Source organism: Rhamphochromis sp. 'chilingali' (assembly GCF_963969265.1).
Source record: "Rhamphochromis sp. 'chilingali' genome assembly, chromosome: 12".
Lineage (NCBI taxonomy): Eukaryota > Metazoa > Chordata > Actinopteri > Cichliformes > Cichlidae > Rhamphochromis > Rhamphochromis sp. 'chilingali'.
This window is the reverse complement of record NC_137939.1, coordinates 37,553,451-37,568,419: the sequence shown is the minus strand read 5'-3', so window position 1 is coordinate 37,568,419 and position 14,969 is coordinate 37,553,451. Positions and strand designations below refer to the sequence as shown.

General features: G+C 48.0%; 1 protein-coding gene across 2 annotated transcripts in view; it reads left to right on the top strand.

Moving 5' to 3' along the window:
• oprl1 (opiate receptor-like 1) overlaps positions 1-14,969 on the top strand; it is an 81,301-nt gene that overhangs the window by 51,771 nt on the left and 14,561 nt on the right. For both annotated transcript variants that reach the window (XM_080899174.1, XM_080899175.1), the window contains 3 exons: positions 4,674-4,761; positions 4,894-5,076; positions 5,541-5,625. In XM_080899174.1, the coding sequence (XP_080755300.1) occupies positions 4,674-4,761; positions 4,894-5,076; positions 5,541-5,625 (356 nt within the window). The remainder of the gene's footprint in view (positions 1-4,673; positions 4,762-4,893; positions 5,077-5,540; positions 5,626-14,969) is intronic.

Below are 14,969 nucleotides of genomic sequence, written 5' to 3'. Positions count from 1 at the left end.
TCTGATAAATCAGAGGGCAGTCAACCAGAAATAGGCTTTCGTGTAAATGATGTCACCGCGATCCAGGAAAGGTCAAAAAGTGGCAGCAACGAGTCTTTTGTTGAAGTGAAAGAGAAACATGATGAACTTCAGCCTCAGTTTAATAGCTGGTGACTTAAAGGAAAGACTGTCATCAATCACAGCACCGAGGCCACAGTTTCATTCAGTGACATTTAAAAAACATAGAGGTGAATGGTTTTCTGTGTCTGCTGCTGGTGACCTGTCCAGGTGTACCCCCCACCCTCTGGATAAGGCCATGTCTTCCGTCCACACTGAGACGGCGTTTTCGGTCAAGGAAAGCAGATACTTTTGAAATGGAAACGATAACACATTTTATCATGTGATGCAGTCATGTGACCAATTAAACTAAGATGGCATTACACAGCAGTTGTTTTGTTTGACAGCCCTATTAAAGATTAATAGGGCAGTCTGTACGTGCTGCAGACAGCTCTTTGTCAAATTCTTTAATTCTCACTCGCTTTTGCAACTTTGTACTTTTGTGTTACTCGCAGCAACGACTCCACCTCATCGTTAGTCCATTTAACAAACTCGGTGCTTTTCCTCAATTTTCTTCCGCGACGTTTCAACGAGCCGGAAAGTAAATAAGCGGCAGACAGAAATGAGGCAGGCCGAATCTTCTTGCGTTGTACGCATGCGCAGGACTGCAACGTTTTCGACCGTTTCATTGTGGATGAACAAGTGTTTGGAAATGATTAAAAACAATAGTGTGGAGCGTTTTTAGATGAAAACGCTGTTTTCAAATGTATTCGGATTAGTGTAGCCTAAGAGAAGCTTTGAATGTTTATAAGGAAGCGTTCAGGTGTGATCCCACCCTGAGTTGGCACTTTCTCATCCATCTTCTGCCTCAGTGGTCTAAGCAGACACCTCTCTTTCCTCTCGCTCATTAACCTGAGATACCTGAACTCGCCCACTCCTCCTGACCCCTTTTTCATGAACTGTGATGGAGCCGTCACCATGATTGGAGGTGTTAGTTCTCATCTGTGGTGCTTCACTCTCGGCTGAATGCTGATCTGGATCACTGGATAAACCATTGCAGACATATCGTCTGCAGAAAGCTGAGAGAGCCTCTGCCTGTGCTCGTAGCTGTCGTAGAGAAAGAAGGTGGGTCACCAGCACAGAAGATACACAAACTCACATTATAAATGTTCAAAATGTATTAAACGGTTGAAGGTCAGTACCAAAGACCTCCCTCTGCCCAGTAGTCGAGACAAAGAAAAGCTGCCGATTAAAAAAAAGTGGCACAAACAGGACGTGACCAGTTAAAGAGTTGGGGAGAAGTTTAAACAACACAGATGTGTAATCATCGATAAAGCACGAATGAGGTAATTTCCTAACAGAAGTGTCAGATCGTTTATTTAAATGCATTTCTCTAGTTTGCATCCAAACTCCACCTCCAGTCAGGAGGTGGAGTTTGGGGTGGTGGATGGGCGTGCAGCAGGAATCCAACCCGCCCTGAGCGACCTCCGCGGTCGGAGCTGTGAGAGGCGGCGTGCTGGATTAGCTTGGCTCCGAGGAGCACAGAAGTGGTGAGGAGACAATTAGAGTGAGAGCTGAGGAATTAGCTGAGAGGAGGCGTGAGGCAGTAAAGCCTCTGTGATGGATGCTTAAATATTTCATGCTTGTTTTGGAGATTCCTTAAGTGCAGACGCACAGAGAACGCTAACAGGATCAAGTGTTCGTTTCAGGATTATGAGGGATACACACAGCAGCAGTGTCTGTGTGAGCGCTTCATTTATCACACAGAAGCTTCAGCTGGACCTCAGAGAGGCAGGAGAAGGGCGCCGTCATGGCGAGGAGGCTGCTGCACAGGCTTCACGTAAAGCAGGGTCACGCTTTTGGACTGAAGACAGGTTCGTGGAAATGTCACAGCTTTTCACCGTTTTTCGGTATCATATAGACAAATTAGATGTGAGAGATTAGCAGTCATGGATGATAGCGACTGAGGTCGCAGGGTTCGTGTTCACCCTCTTCAGGTCTTTATTTGACCTGACTGTGTGTCGCTGTGTTGTCACAAGTGATGGCAGGGACTCAAGCACAGAGCAGGGTTCAGTTCCACAGTTTATTTACACAGTCACCAGGTGCAGAATATATACGGTGGTGGAAATCCAGGTAGGGGAAGCTCTCTCACACTCACTCTCAACTTCACACTACAACTAACACACGTCCACACGGCGGTAGGTCACAGGTCCGGGAAAACTATACACAAAAGACATCGGTTACACAGAAGCACAGATTAACACAAGAAAACTTCACTGAAGGCTCACTCAGTCGCACAATCATCCAGCGATGAGACTGCCTGCGTCCCAGCCTTAAATGCAGGCCAACAGGTGTGTGGGCCAAGGGCGGGAGCAGTAAGCTCCACCCAGGCGGAGTGGCGAGAGAAAGGAGGAGAGCGTAATCAAAAACACATGTAGCCTTGCAGGGCCGGCCGGCAGACGCGGGACCATGATGTTAGCAGGATTACTGTTAAACACATCGGAGACGTCCTCAGGGGTCGGGCTTGGATCCCTTTACAGACGTCCGGTACCTTCAGATGTACGCACCAAAAGAAATGAAGAGAAACCGGGAGGAATTCTGGTCAGTTTCCAGCTGTGATGGAGAGATGCAGTTTGTTGTGTTGCTGACAGGCAGACTGACTGAATGATGATCTTTGTCCTTCATCCTGATTCTGAAGGGTTTTCATGAAGAATCATTTCTGCGCAGCACGCAGAGGATGGATCTGTTTCTTCCTGAGGATCTTGTCTTGGGACGCTCTTTAAGCATCCGCTGCACGAAGGACTCGTTTGTCTTCAGTGCTTGTGTTTCTTACTGTCGGCGTGCTTTTGCAGTGAAGCACACAATCCTGCGGTAAATCATCAAAGCAGCAGAGCTGATGAAACTCGGTGCAAACGCTGTAAAAAGGTTCGTGTGTGTTTGTGAGAAGACACGACTGCCCGACGCTTCTCTGAGCTCCGGCCTCACCGGTCACTCTCCTCTTCCTTTGTGCCCACGAGCACTGAACTCATAATCAGCATTTCAGGGTTTTTTAACTACAGCAACAGAGCAACAGAAGAGAGAGGAGGTGGAGGTGGAGAGGAGGGGAGATGTGGTCCCGATGTGAAAATGGGCGGAGAGCTCAGCTGAACACCATAAAATATTCTGTGTGAAGACTCCCGAGCTCCCGGCAAGACTCCAGCATGCACAGGGAAGGAGGCAGCAAGGAAAGACAGAAAGGAAGGACCGAAGGAAGGAAAGAACCGGGCGAGAGATGAAAGCAGCTGATTGGAGCTGGGAGGTGGAGCAGTGAAGAGCAGCAAGAGTGGAAAGGTGGAGGAGAAAATAAATGATAATGATAATAGCAGACCGAACGTGACCATGGTGAGAGTCAAAAACAGGAAGTTTGACCTCCTGCCTGACGCACCTGCAGCTGCTTCCTCCACCTCTCTGGCTGCGGAGGCTGCCGGTGTTTAAGTGGAGCAGTAAATTCATTTTTTTAGGGTGAAATAATTCAGAAGCACATAAATAGAAATTAAGATTTCCCTGGATTAATATTGTGACGGCTGAACGTCGCCGCTCCTTTGCCTCTCTCAGCCGCTCTCTATGAATCTTCATCTCTCAGTTTTGACCTTTAAGACCTGATTTTAACTTAATAAAGGCGGCTTCCTGTGAGCTGCAGGTGGAGACGGAGTCAGAGGGCTGAGTACAGCAGGGATACATCAGAGGGAGGCAACGAGAGGCACGAAAGCATAAAAGAGTGAAAGACACAGATGTTGGGATGTAAAGGAAGCGAGGAACATAAAACCGAAGCTGGAGAAACAATAAGAGGACTGAAGAGGAAAGGAGGCAGAGGAGGAGACGAGAGGAAGAGTGGAAGAAAGAAGGGGATGTGCTGAGGAGAGAGAGCGAGGGTGAAACCGGCTGGGGGCAGGGAGGAGGTTTGACTGCACTGCGTTTTCTACACTTGGTTCAAAGTTGCAGCAGCCGATGCGCTCGGATAAGACGCAGGTCACATGACTCTCCGCTGCGTGCTTCTGTTCGTGTTTCCTTCTACACCCCAGATGTCTGCCATCCTCCCCGTGGTTCCTAAATTAAGGTTAAAAAAGCAGAGCTTGCTCCTCACCCGACTGCTTCTTCTGCCGCCTTAGACCTGGTTTTAGATTTAGGCTCGGCTCAGGCTTACGGCGGGCGCTGTTTACAGGCTCAGGCGGGTTGCTAGGTTACAAACCTGTCTTCTAGGCGTGGCTGTGTTGACAGCGCCTCCTGCTGTCTCTAAAATCACATACGTGACTAAAGTGCGTCACGTGACGGTTCAAGTTTGAAAATGTCGCATTGAAACTGAAGCTCGCGTTCACGCGGCCTCCGTGGGAGGTCACAGGGCTACGCGTGCCTCCTGCAGTCTGGTTGCTGAACAGCTGGAACGAGTGCTCCTCCTCATCTGCCACAATAAAAATCAAACAAACTAAAAAAAATGTTTTTACAAATTTGCCACAAGTCCCTCCCCTTCTTGATTTTGATTGGTTGGTGACAGTGATGAACTGAGAGTGGTCAGCGGGGCCGGTGGTTATCTGCTGTTGTCAGGTGCTTCACTGAGGTGTGTGTTTGTGTGTCTGACTGAACTGATTCTTCTCGCTCAGGTACACCAAGATGAAAACAGCCACCAACATCTACATCTTTAACCTGGCACTGGCCGACTCGCTCTTTCTGGCTACGCTACCTTTCCAGGTACGACATCATCTGCACGCGTGCAAACTCTGTAGGTTAACCACCTGTTCCTCTAGGAGCTCCGGCTCTGTGACCCTGAGCAGGATAAGTTGTGTGATTCACGCTCAGACTCTGCTTTCTGGATGTTTCCAGGGCACTGATTTGTATCTGGGCTTCTGGCCATTCGGGAACACTCTGTGCAAAGTGATGGTGTCCATCGACTACTACAACATGTTCACCAGCACCTTCACGCTGACGGTGATGAGCATGGACAGGTACGTGGCTGTGTGCCACCCTGTCAAAGCGCTGGACATGAGGACTCCTCACAAGGCCAAGGTACGTTTTATCCTGCTGTCATAAAAAGCCGCCGCTGTGACATCACCGTCTCGCTCCTATCAGAGGGAAACTTTGTGTTTGTTTAGTCTAAATTAGTGAAACGTTATGAACCAGTGAGCAGCTTCCCTGACCTTTCTGACAATAAGCTGTCTTCAGCCAGAGGAGTTGCCTCCTGCTGGTCATTGTGTAGAATGCAGGTTTAAAGAACTTTTCAGAGGTTTTCTACGTTATTTTGACTCTTTTTATAGACGTATCAGGACCTTAAAATATAAAGCCCTGATTGGCTGTAAACCCCTTAAAGGCTGAAATATAAAATTCCAGTTTTCTCGAAATGGAGAGTTTATTGATCCATCTGACAAATTTGTTTTCAAATTTTAATTTCCGTGTATGACTCTTAATTTGTGTAAAAATGATGATGTGGAAGTCTTAAAAACATTAAACTGTTCATGTCTTCATGTGTTCAGGTGGTGAACATCTGTGTGTGGGTGCTGGCGTCCGCCTTCGGAGTTCCAGCGACGTTCCTGGGAAATGTGGAAGAGCACGAGAACAGTACGCCACGCGCACACACACACATGCACGCACGCGCACGCGCACGCACGCGCACACACACACATCTCAGTGTCACCGAGGACCACAGGCTGCAGATCTGACGTGTACGTCCTGCACAGCTCCACGTCTACATAAAACCATTATCATCATCAGCTGCAGCGACCTGTTCCCACGAGCACTTCATCTGCCTGCACCGTAGGGCATTGAATTTAATCACAGCTTCGGGCTGTAGGGGAATTTAATCCTAATGACAACTACGAGTGAAACATGGCTGTTAACGCTGTAGCACAGCGCCCTCACTCCTCTCTGTTCCAGTGAGAAGCTCTGACTCTGTGATGTCTGTTTCCTGCTTACAGCAGATAGACAGACTTTAACGCTAGAACATGCAGACTGCTGTTATAATGTATCTGTATAGCGCTTTACTCGTCCCTAAGGACCCCAAAGCGCTTTACACATCCAGTCATCCACCCATTCACACACTGGTAATGGCAGCTACCTTGTAGCCACAGCCACCCTGGGGCGCACTGACAGAGGCGAGGCTGCCGGACACTGGCGCCACCGGGCCCTCTGACCACCACCAGTAGGCAACGGGTGAAGTGTCTTGCCCAAGGACACAACGACCGAGACTGGGGCTCGAACCGGCAACCTTCTGATTACAAGACAAACTGCCAACTCTTGAGGCACGATCGGGTTAGCTATTACCCTAAGCATGTCCCGCCTCCTTGGAGCGTAAAGATCCTCAGTCTCTTATCTCTCCTGAGGACACGTTAGTGGGTGGAACAAAGAAGAACCTGAAGTGAGGCAGAGGCTGAATTAGAAGGCTGTACTTCGCAGCGAGACGTGGCCGTGCACTGATCTGAACCTTCAACACAGAGCGTCCCTGCACAGACTGCACCTTCAGATACTTCCATAAAGATGAAACCCTAATTAAATACAGTAACGTGCAGCTTTACACACTGCTGCCTGCAGAGAGGGTGTGATCAGTATCTGCTCCTTACTGCTGTCACTGCGCGCTGTCTGACTAATGCTGTTAACCAATGTCAGCATGTCTTTATCACCACTTTGACTGAATAATAAAGCAAATAATGCAGAACTAAACTAAAGTGACACGAGGCTTTCATTTAAAAGGAGCCTGCACACGTGCAGGTCAGTGTCGCCGTACCGGTGCAGATCACGAAAGACGCTGCATCGTGTTTTATTCATGAATGCACTGCAGCAGCAGCTCTGCACCACAGCCCTGCATCTTGGGGTAAACTCATTAATCACAGGTTTGTCAGCCGGGAGGCCCACGGAGCTTTGTGGTTGCTTTTCACAGTCACAGGGATTCCACTAAGTTTTTATACCTAAACTCTTAAAATTCACCAGGTTATATAATAATTTCATCCTCAGATGATCACTGTAATAGTATAATAGGTAACATTGAAGACAGGAGTAGCTTTTCAGGCAGACTGTGGTCCTAACGTCACCGCGAGCTCTGGCAGGACACCAGCAGACTGAGGATACAGGTGCCAGAGCCATTACTGCGCCCCTTCAAAGGGAGGCGGGTGCTCAGGAAGGCCTCTTGGACGCCTCCTCTTAGAAGTTTTCTAAGCAGACCCAGAACTCACTGGAGAGACCTCATCTCTGTCTTGTCTGGCTGTAAAAACCTGGATAGTGGAAAATACTGCACGGGAGGAGCCCAACCTACCCTGTTGCCAGTACAACTTCGCTTTGGATAAGAAGAAGGAAGCTGGTGCACGGCCCTGCTATGTACACATCGAGCAGGAGCAAGTTTTTGATGCTCACCGGGCTGCAAGAAGATTCAGCAGCATCTCTGAAGAGTTTACCCTCAACCAATCAGCACAGACTAATCAGCGATCACTCCCAGAGGAGGAACTTGTTAGACTCTGAGCAATAAGGTGTGCAGATCAGTGCAGCCTGTCTGCAGACGTGTTAAACTTTCCAAGAAGGGAGTTGAACGCTGTGTTTAGCATTAGAACTCACTCCATCAGGAACATGTGGCCGCGTGCTGCTTTAGGTCTGTCTGGGTCAGCGCGGCTCGCCATCGTCAATAGAGCATCCACCTGTGACGGGCTGGGAGCGAGACCATAAACCTGCTTCGTCGCAGCACTGCGGGAAGCCACGTGCACGGCTTTGCTTCAGTCAGGCCGGATCAGGTTCTGTTCCCGTCAACTGTGCTGAGCTCAGCCCTGACAAGCTTTTCATTTTGGCTGTAGCTCAGGTGGCAGAGCCGGTCAGCCACCAATCAGAAGGTCGGTGGTTCGATCCCAGGCTGCCTGCTGGCTGCATGCCAAATATCCTTGGGCAAGAAAGTAACCCCACGTTTGCCTACAGGTGGTGGTCAGAGGGCCCGGTGGCACCAGTGTCCGGCAGCCTCGCCTCTGTCAGTGCGCCCCAGGGTGACTGTGGCTACAGTGTAGCTGCCATCACCAGTGTGTGAATGGGTGGATGACTGGATGTAGTGTAAAGCGCTATACAAATGCAGGCCATTTTATTAAAAGCTGAGGCATGGCTGCAGATCAACTGCAGGCGCGTTAGAGTCAACTCAAATTCGTCTCTCTGCGTGAGACGTCTCAGGACTGCTGAGGTGAGTCTTCAGACAGCGAATGGCCGAGCAAAGCGGGATGTTATCAGGCTTGCCGTTTCCTCATGACTGGAGTGTTGATGAGTGCTGACCTGGTGTGAAGGCCCGACTGGGCTGGTAAAACAAACTTTGTTTCACTTTTCTCAGCTGTTTTTGCTTGGCTGTGTCTCTCTCTGAAGTCTGTGCACAAACATCCGTAATTATGAAACCCACTGCGCTCGTTCCCAGGACGTACTCTGAAGCCTCTTTGTTGATGCTGAGCATGTCTGTGCTCTTTAACCTGTTCTCTGCTGCTCGTCATTAATAATGTGTTTCAGCGGCGTTTACCTCACTTTGTCCTTCAGCGTTTGGCGTTTTGACTGGCTGCTTAAGCTTCGATGGAAATTCTCATCATTATTTATCGTCTGGCGTAAAGACCTGGAGCACACAACAGCACTCCAACATATCGGCAGGATCTGTCAGAAGAGCTCTGATCCCCTCCCAAAAACACAAGCAACAAATTGCAAATGTTGGGCACTGGTGAGGCTCAGACGGACTTTAATCACTAACACGGCTCGTTTGGTGACATCTGACATGCTCTCTGTAGGGAGCCTTCAGCAAAGGTTTTAAAATGTTCATGAAACTGAATTTATTTGTTTTTCTGGACATGAACACAATTATTTTGAATCTAGTCTCATATTTTGTCATGTCCTGGGTCAGTTGACCCACTGTTTTGATGTCATTTTGTATTATGGTTTATGTCTAAGTAGGGGTGGGCAATAGAAACGGTATGAAATTGGCCAACAGTAGAGATTTTGACTGTACCGCTCTACCACGATAGCGCATATTGATGGTTTGTTTGTCTTGGTCAAAAGCATTAGGGGTTAGGGTTAAACAACATCATCTGCAAATTATGTTGCGCGACAGTAACAGTGAAGAGACGAAGCACGTTTTGGAATATGGGGAAAGCCAAAAACTGCGCTTCCTCCACTTCCGTAACATTGATTCAATAATGTTGAATTCTCTCACAGCTGCTCTGTTCCCGTGTTGTTGCAGTATATTAATGACCACTAATGGGAATAAATGGCCTGTATTTGTAAAGCACTTTACTCGTCCCTAAGGACCCCAAAGCGCTTTACACATTCAGTCATCCACACATTCACACACTGGTGATGGCAGCTACATTGTAGCCACAGCCACCCTGGGGCGCACTGACAGAGGCGAGGCTGCCGGACACTGGCGCCACCGGGCCCTCTAGTAAATAGTAACTATAATTAATTACTTTTTCAAAGTAACTTGCCCAACACTGTTAATGACTAACCTTGTATTGTGGATGGATTATCTCAGTTGTTCTCCTGACTGAAGTTTGGTCCGTTTACAGCATCCTGCTATGCGATTGCATTTGTTTAACCATCAGGAACCTTCACGTTAACTTTTATCAAGTGGAAAAAAGTTAGCGTTCATACTCCAGCTTCACTGTGTATATGCTATGCTAACATAGCTGTGTAGCTAGCTACCACGTAGCACATCATTATATACCAGCTAGCCCAACTTCAGTAACCCACAAACGTCACTGCTGTTTAGGTTTCTGTCTCCATTTGGGTTAGTTTAGGTTAATTTTGTTTTTCTTTGACGTTCCAACAATAAAGTTGTGTGTTTGTGTCAAGTCCTGCCTGACATTTGGGTCCAATCCTGCCTGCTCCACACACAGTTCATGACATATTAGCTCATTCATGTGTGCAAGAAGAGAAGTTCTGGAAGTTCTGGAGGGTTGATGTGTCGGGCTAATGATTCCTGTTGATTTGTTTCATCATAAAAACTTGTGAGACAGTCTTAGAAACAGGCGACGGTTTATATTAAAATGACATGAATTCAAACCGCAGGTTGATTGGTTACTGGGCTGATGAGTTACCTCTGAGTCTTGCAAACATCCAAACAAATGCAGAAAGCGTTGAATGAGCATTTACTTTATTTATGTTTATTGTGTGAACTCTAAAACAGCTCGTTGGAAAGCTTTAAAGGAAATCCCAGTCTGATGGCAGGAATTCTGATCAGAGGCTCTGGCTGAGCGTGAGCGATTCAATTCAATTTTATTTATATAGCACCAAATCACAACAGCAGTCACCTCAAGGTGCTTCATAGATACAGAGAAAAACCCAACAGTCATATAACCCCCTATGAGCAAGCACTTTGGCGACAGTGGGAAGGAAAAACTCCCTTTTAACAGGAAGAAACCTCCGGTTCAGGGCGGGGCCATCTGCTGTGACCAGTTGTGGTGAGAGAATGAAGACCGGATAAAGACATGCTGTGGAAGAGAGACAGAGATTAATAACAGATATGATTCAATGCAGAGAGGTCTGTTAACACATAGTGAGTGAGAAAGGTGACTGGGGTGTGAACAGATTCTGCAAATGAGCTGAAAAAGTGCAACAAGAGCCACTGAGCACGTGCTAGAGGACAGAGCTCTGCTCTTATTGGTGCACAGACTCCATTTACCCATTTACAGCAGAGCGCCAACGGGCCGCCGCTGAAGCAGCCTGTAGCACAGTTAAAACATCGTCGTCATCCTTTCTGTTCTTGTCAGCAGGTCCTGGCTTTGAATCACAAACCAGGACATGAAGCCTTGTTTCTGCTCCAGATGTTCAAAGGTATGAAATGGTTGGAAAGTTTACGTGTTTGCCACATCTGCTCTCAGACGCTGCTCTTCATTCCTCTCCGTATAGACCCGGCGGTTTCTGCTAAATGCCTCCACCTGCTCCTTCTCTGCACTCTGAGCCCACTCAGGCACTCATATCTGGTGATGTAAGTCACACGCGTTGATATTTATGAACTCATATGAATGAACAACCCTGCAGGCCTGTGTGAGAGGGAAGAGTGGAGCTGAAGCTCAAACATAAACGTTTGTCTCCTAAAAAGGTCAAAATATCCAGAGAATGCTGCTCAGTTCAGTCGCACGCACAAAAAGAAGCTTTTCTCCATCTAAAGGCATCTACACACCAACCCTGAACGCAGACCAACACAGACCAACACAGACTCACACAGATTCACAGAGACTCACACAGACCAGCACAGACCAACACAGACCAACACAGACCAACACAGACTCACACAGATTCACAGAGACTCACACAGACCAACACAGACCAACACAGACCAACACAGACTCACACAGATTCACAGAGACTCACACAGACCAACACAGACCAACACAGACTCACACAGACTCACACAGACCAGCACAGACCAACACAGACTCACACAGACTCACACAGACCAGCACAGACCAACACAGACTCACACAGACCAACACAGACCAACACAGACTCACACAGACCAACACAGACCAAAACAGACCAACACAGACTCACACAGACTCACACAGACCAGCACAGACCAACACAGACTTACACAGACCAACACAGACTCACACAGACCAACACAGACCAACACAGACCAACCCTACTCACACAGACCAACACAGACCAACACAGACTCACACAGATTCACAGAGACTCACACAGACCAACACAGACTCACACAGACTCACACAGACCAACACAGACCAACACAGACTCACACAGACCAACACAGACTCACACAGATTCACACAGACCAAAACAGACCAACACAGACTCACACAGATTCACACAGACCAAAACAGACCAACACAGACTCACACAGATTCACAGAGACTCACACAGACCAACACAGACTCACGCAGACCAGCACAGACCAACACAGACTCACACAGACCAACACAGACCAACACAGACTCACACAGACCAACACAGACTCACACAGACCAACACAGACCAACACTGACTCACACAGATTCACAGAGACTCACACAGACCAACACAGACTCACGCAGACCAGCACAGACCAACACAGACTCACACAGATTCACACAGACCAAAACAGACCAACACAGACTCACACAGATTCACAGAGACCAACACAGACCAACACAGACTCACACAGACCAACACAGACCAACACAGACTCACACAGACCAACACAGACCAACACAGACTCACACAGACCAACACAGACCAACACAGATTCACACAGACCAACACAGACTCACACAGACCAACACTGACTCACACAGACAAACACAGACTCACACAGACCAACACAGACTCACACAGACCAACACAGATCAACCCTACTCACACAGACCAACACAGACCAACACAGACAAACACAGACTCACACAGACTCACAGAGACCAACACAGACCAACACAGACTCACACAGACTCACACAGACCAACACAGACTCACACAGACCAACACAGACCAACACAGACTCACACAGACCAACAGAGAGCAACACAGACCATCACAGACTCACACAGACTCACACAGACCAACACAGACTCACACAGACCAACACAGACTCACACAGACCAACACATACTCACACAGATCAACAGAGACCAACACAGACTCACACAGACTCACACAGACTCACACAGACCAACACATACTCACACATACTCACACAGACTCACACAGACCAACACAGACCAACACAGACTCACACAGACCAACACAGACCAACACAGACTCACACAGACCAACACAGACTCACACAGACCAACACATACTCACACAGACTCACAGAGACCAACACAGACTCACACAGACCAACACAGACTCACACAGACCAACACATACTCACACAGACTCACAGAGACCAACACAGACTCACAGAGACCAACACAGACTCACACAGACCAACACAGACTCACACAGACCAACACAGACCAACACAGACCAACACGACTCACACAGACACACATACTCACACAGACCAACAGAGACCCACACAGACCAACACAGACTCACACAGACTCACAGAGACCAACACAGACTCACACAGACAAACACAGACTCACACAGACCAACACAGACTCACACAGACCAACACAGACCAACACAGACCAACACATACTCACACAGACTCACAGAGACCAACACAGACTCACACAGACAAACACAGACTCACACAGACCAACACAGACTCACACAGACCAACACAGACCAACACAGACCAACACGACTCACACAGACACACATACTCACACAGACCAACAGAGACCCACACAGACCAACACAGACTCACACAGACCAACAGAGACCAACAGAGACCAACACAGACTCACACAGACTCACAGAGTCCAACACAGACTCACACAGACCAACACAGACTCACACAGACCAACAGAGACTCACACAGACACACAGACTCACACAGACTCTTTCGGCTCACCTGTACTCACCTGTGTGTCTTTCACTTCCTGTTTGTGTTCCATGTCGATAACATCAAATCAAATCAAATCAAATCAAATCAAATCAAATCACTTTTATTGTCACATCACATGTGCAGGTACATTGGTACAGCACATGTGAGTGAAATTCTTGTGTGCGAGCTTCACAAGCAACAGAGTTGTGCAAAATACAAGAACGTAAACAAGCAAAATACAAGAATGGCTACATCTGAAACTAATAAATATATGTACAATATATAATAGTATATGCATTTCTGGATGTGTATACTAAATATTTTTCTACCTGTGTGTGTGTGTGTGTGTGTGTGTGTGTGTGTGTGTGTGTGTGTGTGTGTGTGTGTGTGTGTGTGTGTGTGTGTGTGTGTGTACACATATTTTACAGATTAAATAGAGTAAACAATAAATAAAATATATAAAAATATACAGAGTTGAGACATGTGCAAAACAGTGGCATTACTGTACAGTATGGAGTGCATAATGTTAAAGTTCCAGTAGTGAAGCTGAGGTGTCTATGACGTGTTCAGCAGTCTGATGGCCTGGTGGAAGAAGCTGTCTCTCAGTCTGCTGGTACGGGACTGGATGCTGCAGAACCTCCTTCCTGATGGAAGCAGTCTGAACAGTTTATGGCTGGGGTGACCAGTGAGTCGGGTAGTGCAGAGCAGATGAAGTCCCTGACCAGCTTCTCGAAGCATTTGCTCACGATGGGGGTCAGGGCTACAGGTCGCCAGTCGTTCAATGAGGAGGTGGTGGAGGATTTGGGTACAGGGACGATGGTGGCCATTTTGAAGCAGGCTGGGACTACAGACAGAGAGAGGGAAAGGTTGAAGATGTGCGTGAACACTCCAGCCAGCTGAGCCGCGCATGACTTGAGGACGCGGCCGGGAATCCCGTCCGTACCAGTAGCTTTGCGTGCGTTCACCTTCCTGAAGCACCTCCGCACATCCTCCTCAGACACAGTGTGCTGTCTGAGGAGGTGCTGTCCCCATTCAGGATTTCTGCTCCCAGATCGCTGCCCAAAGCTCGTGGTTACAGGTGAGAGCGAGGTTGCCCCTCCCCCCCAAAAATGGATTTTTCTGCAGTTGGTTTTGGCGTGTTTGCAGGGTGAGCTGATGAAAGGCGTTCAGCCTCATAAAATCCATCCTTAAAACAGTTTCTGTGCACGCCGCTCTCTTTGTTCGCCGTGACTCGCTGATTCGAATCGATGCTGGAACTTTTCTGACATTTATTTCTGCGCTGAACTAATCGTTGGGACACGTGGCCGCACGCAGCACACTTATTAGCTGCTGAATGGAGCGATGTGCTGCAGCAGAGAGATCCGGAGTGCGGCAGCTCCTTATTGATCGGCCTGCAGCGACGGCCTAATCCCATCATCGCTTTTATTAGTCTAAGCTACATGTGCACCGCCTCCTCTGCTGCCTCCTTCTCCTCTTCATTGCCTGTTTCTCCTCCTCTGTTCAGCTTTGCTCTGATTTGTTTTCGTCCTCT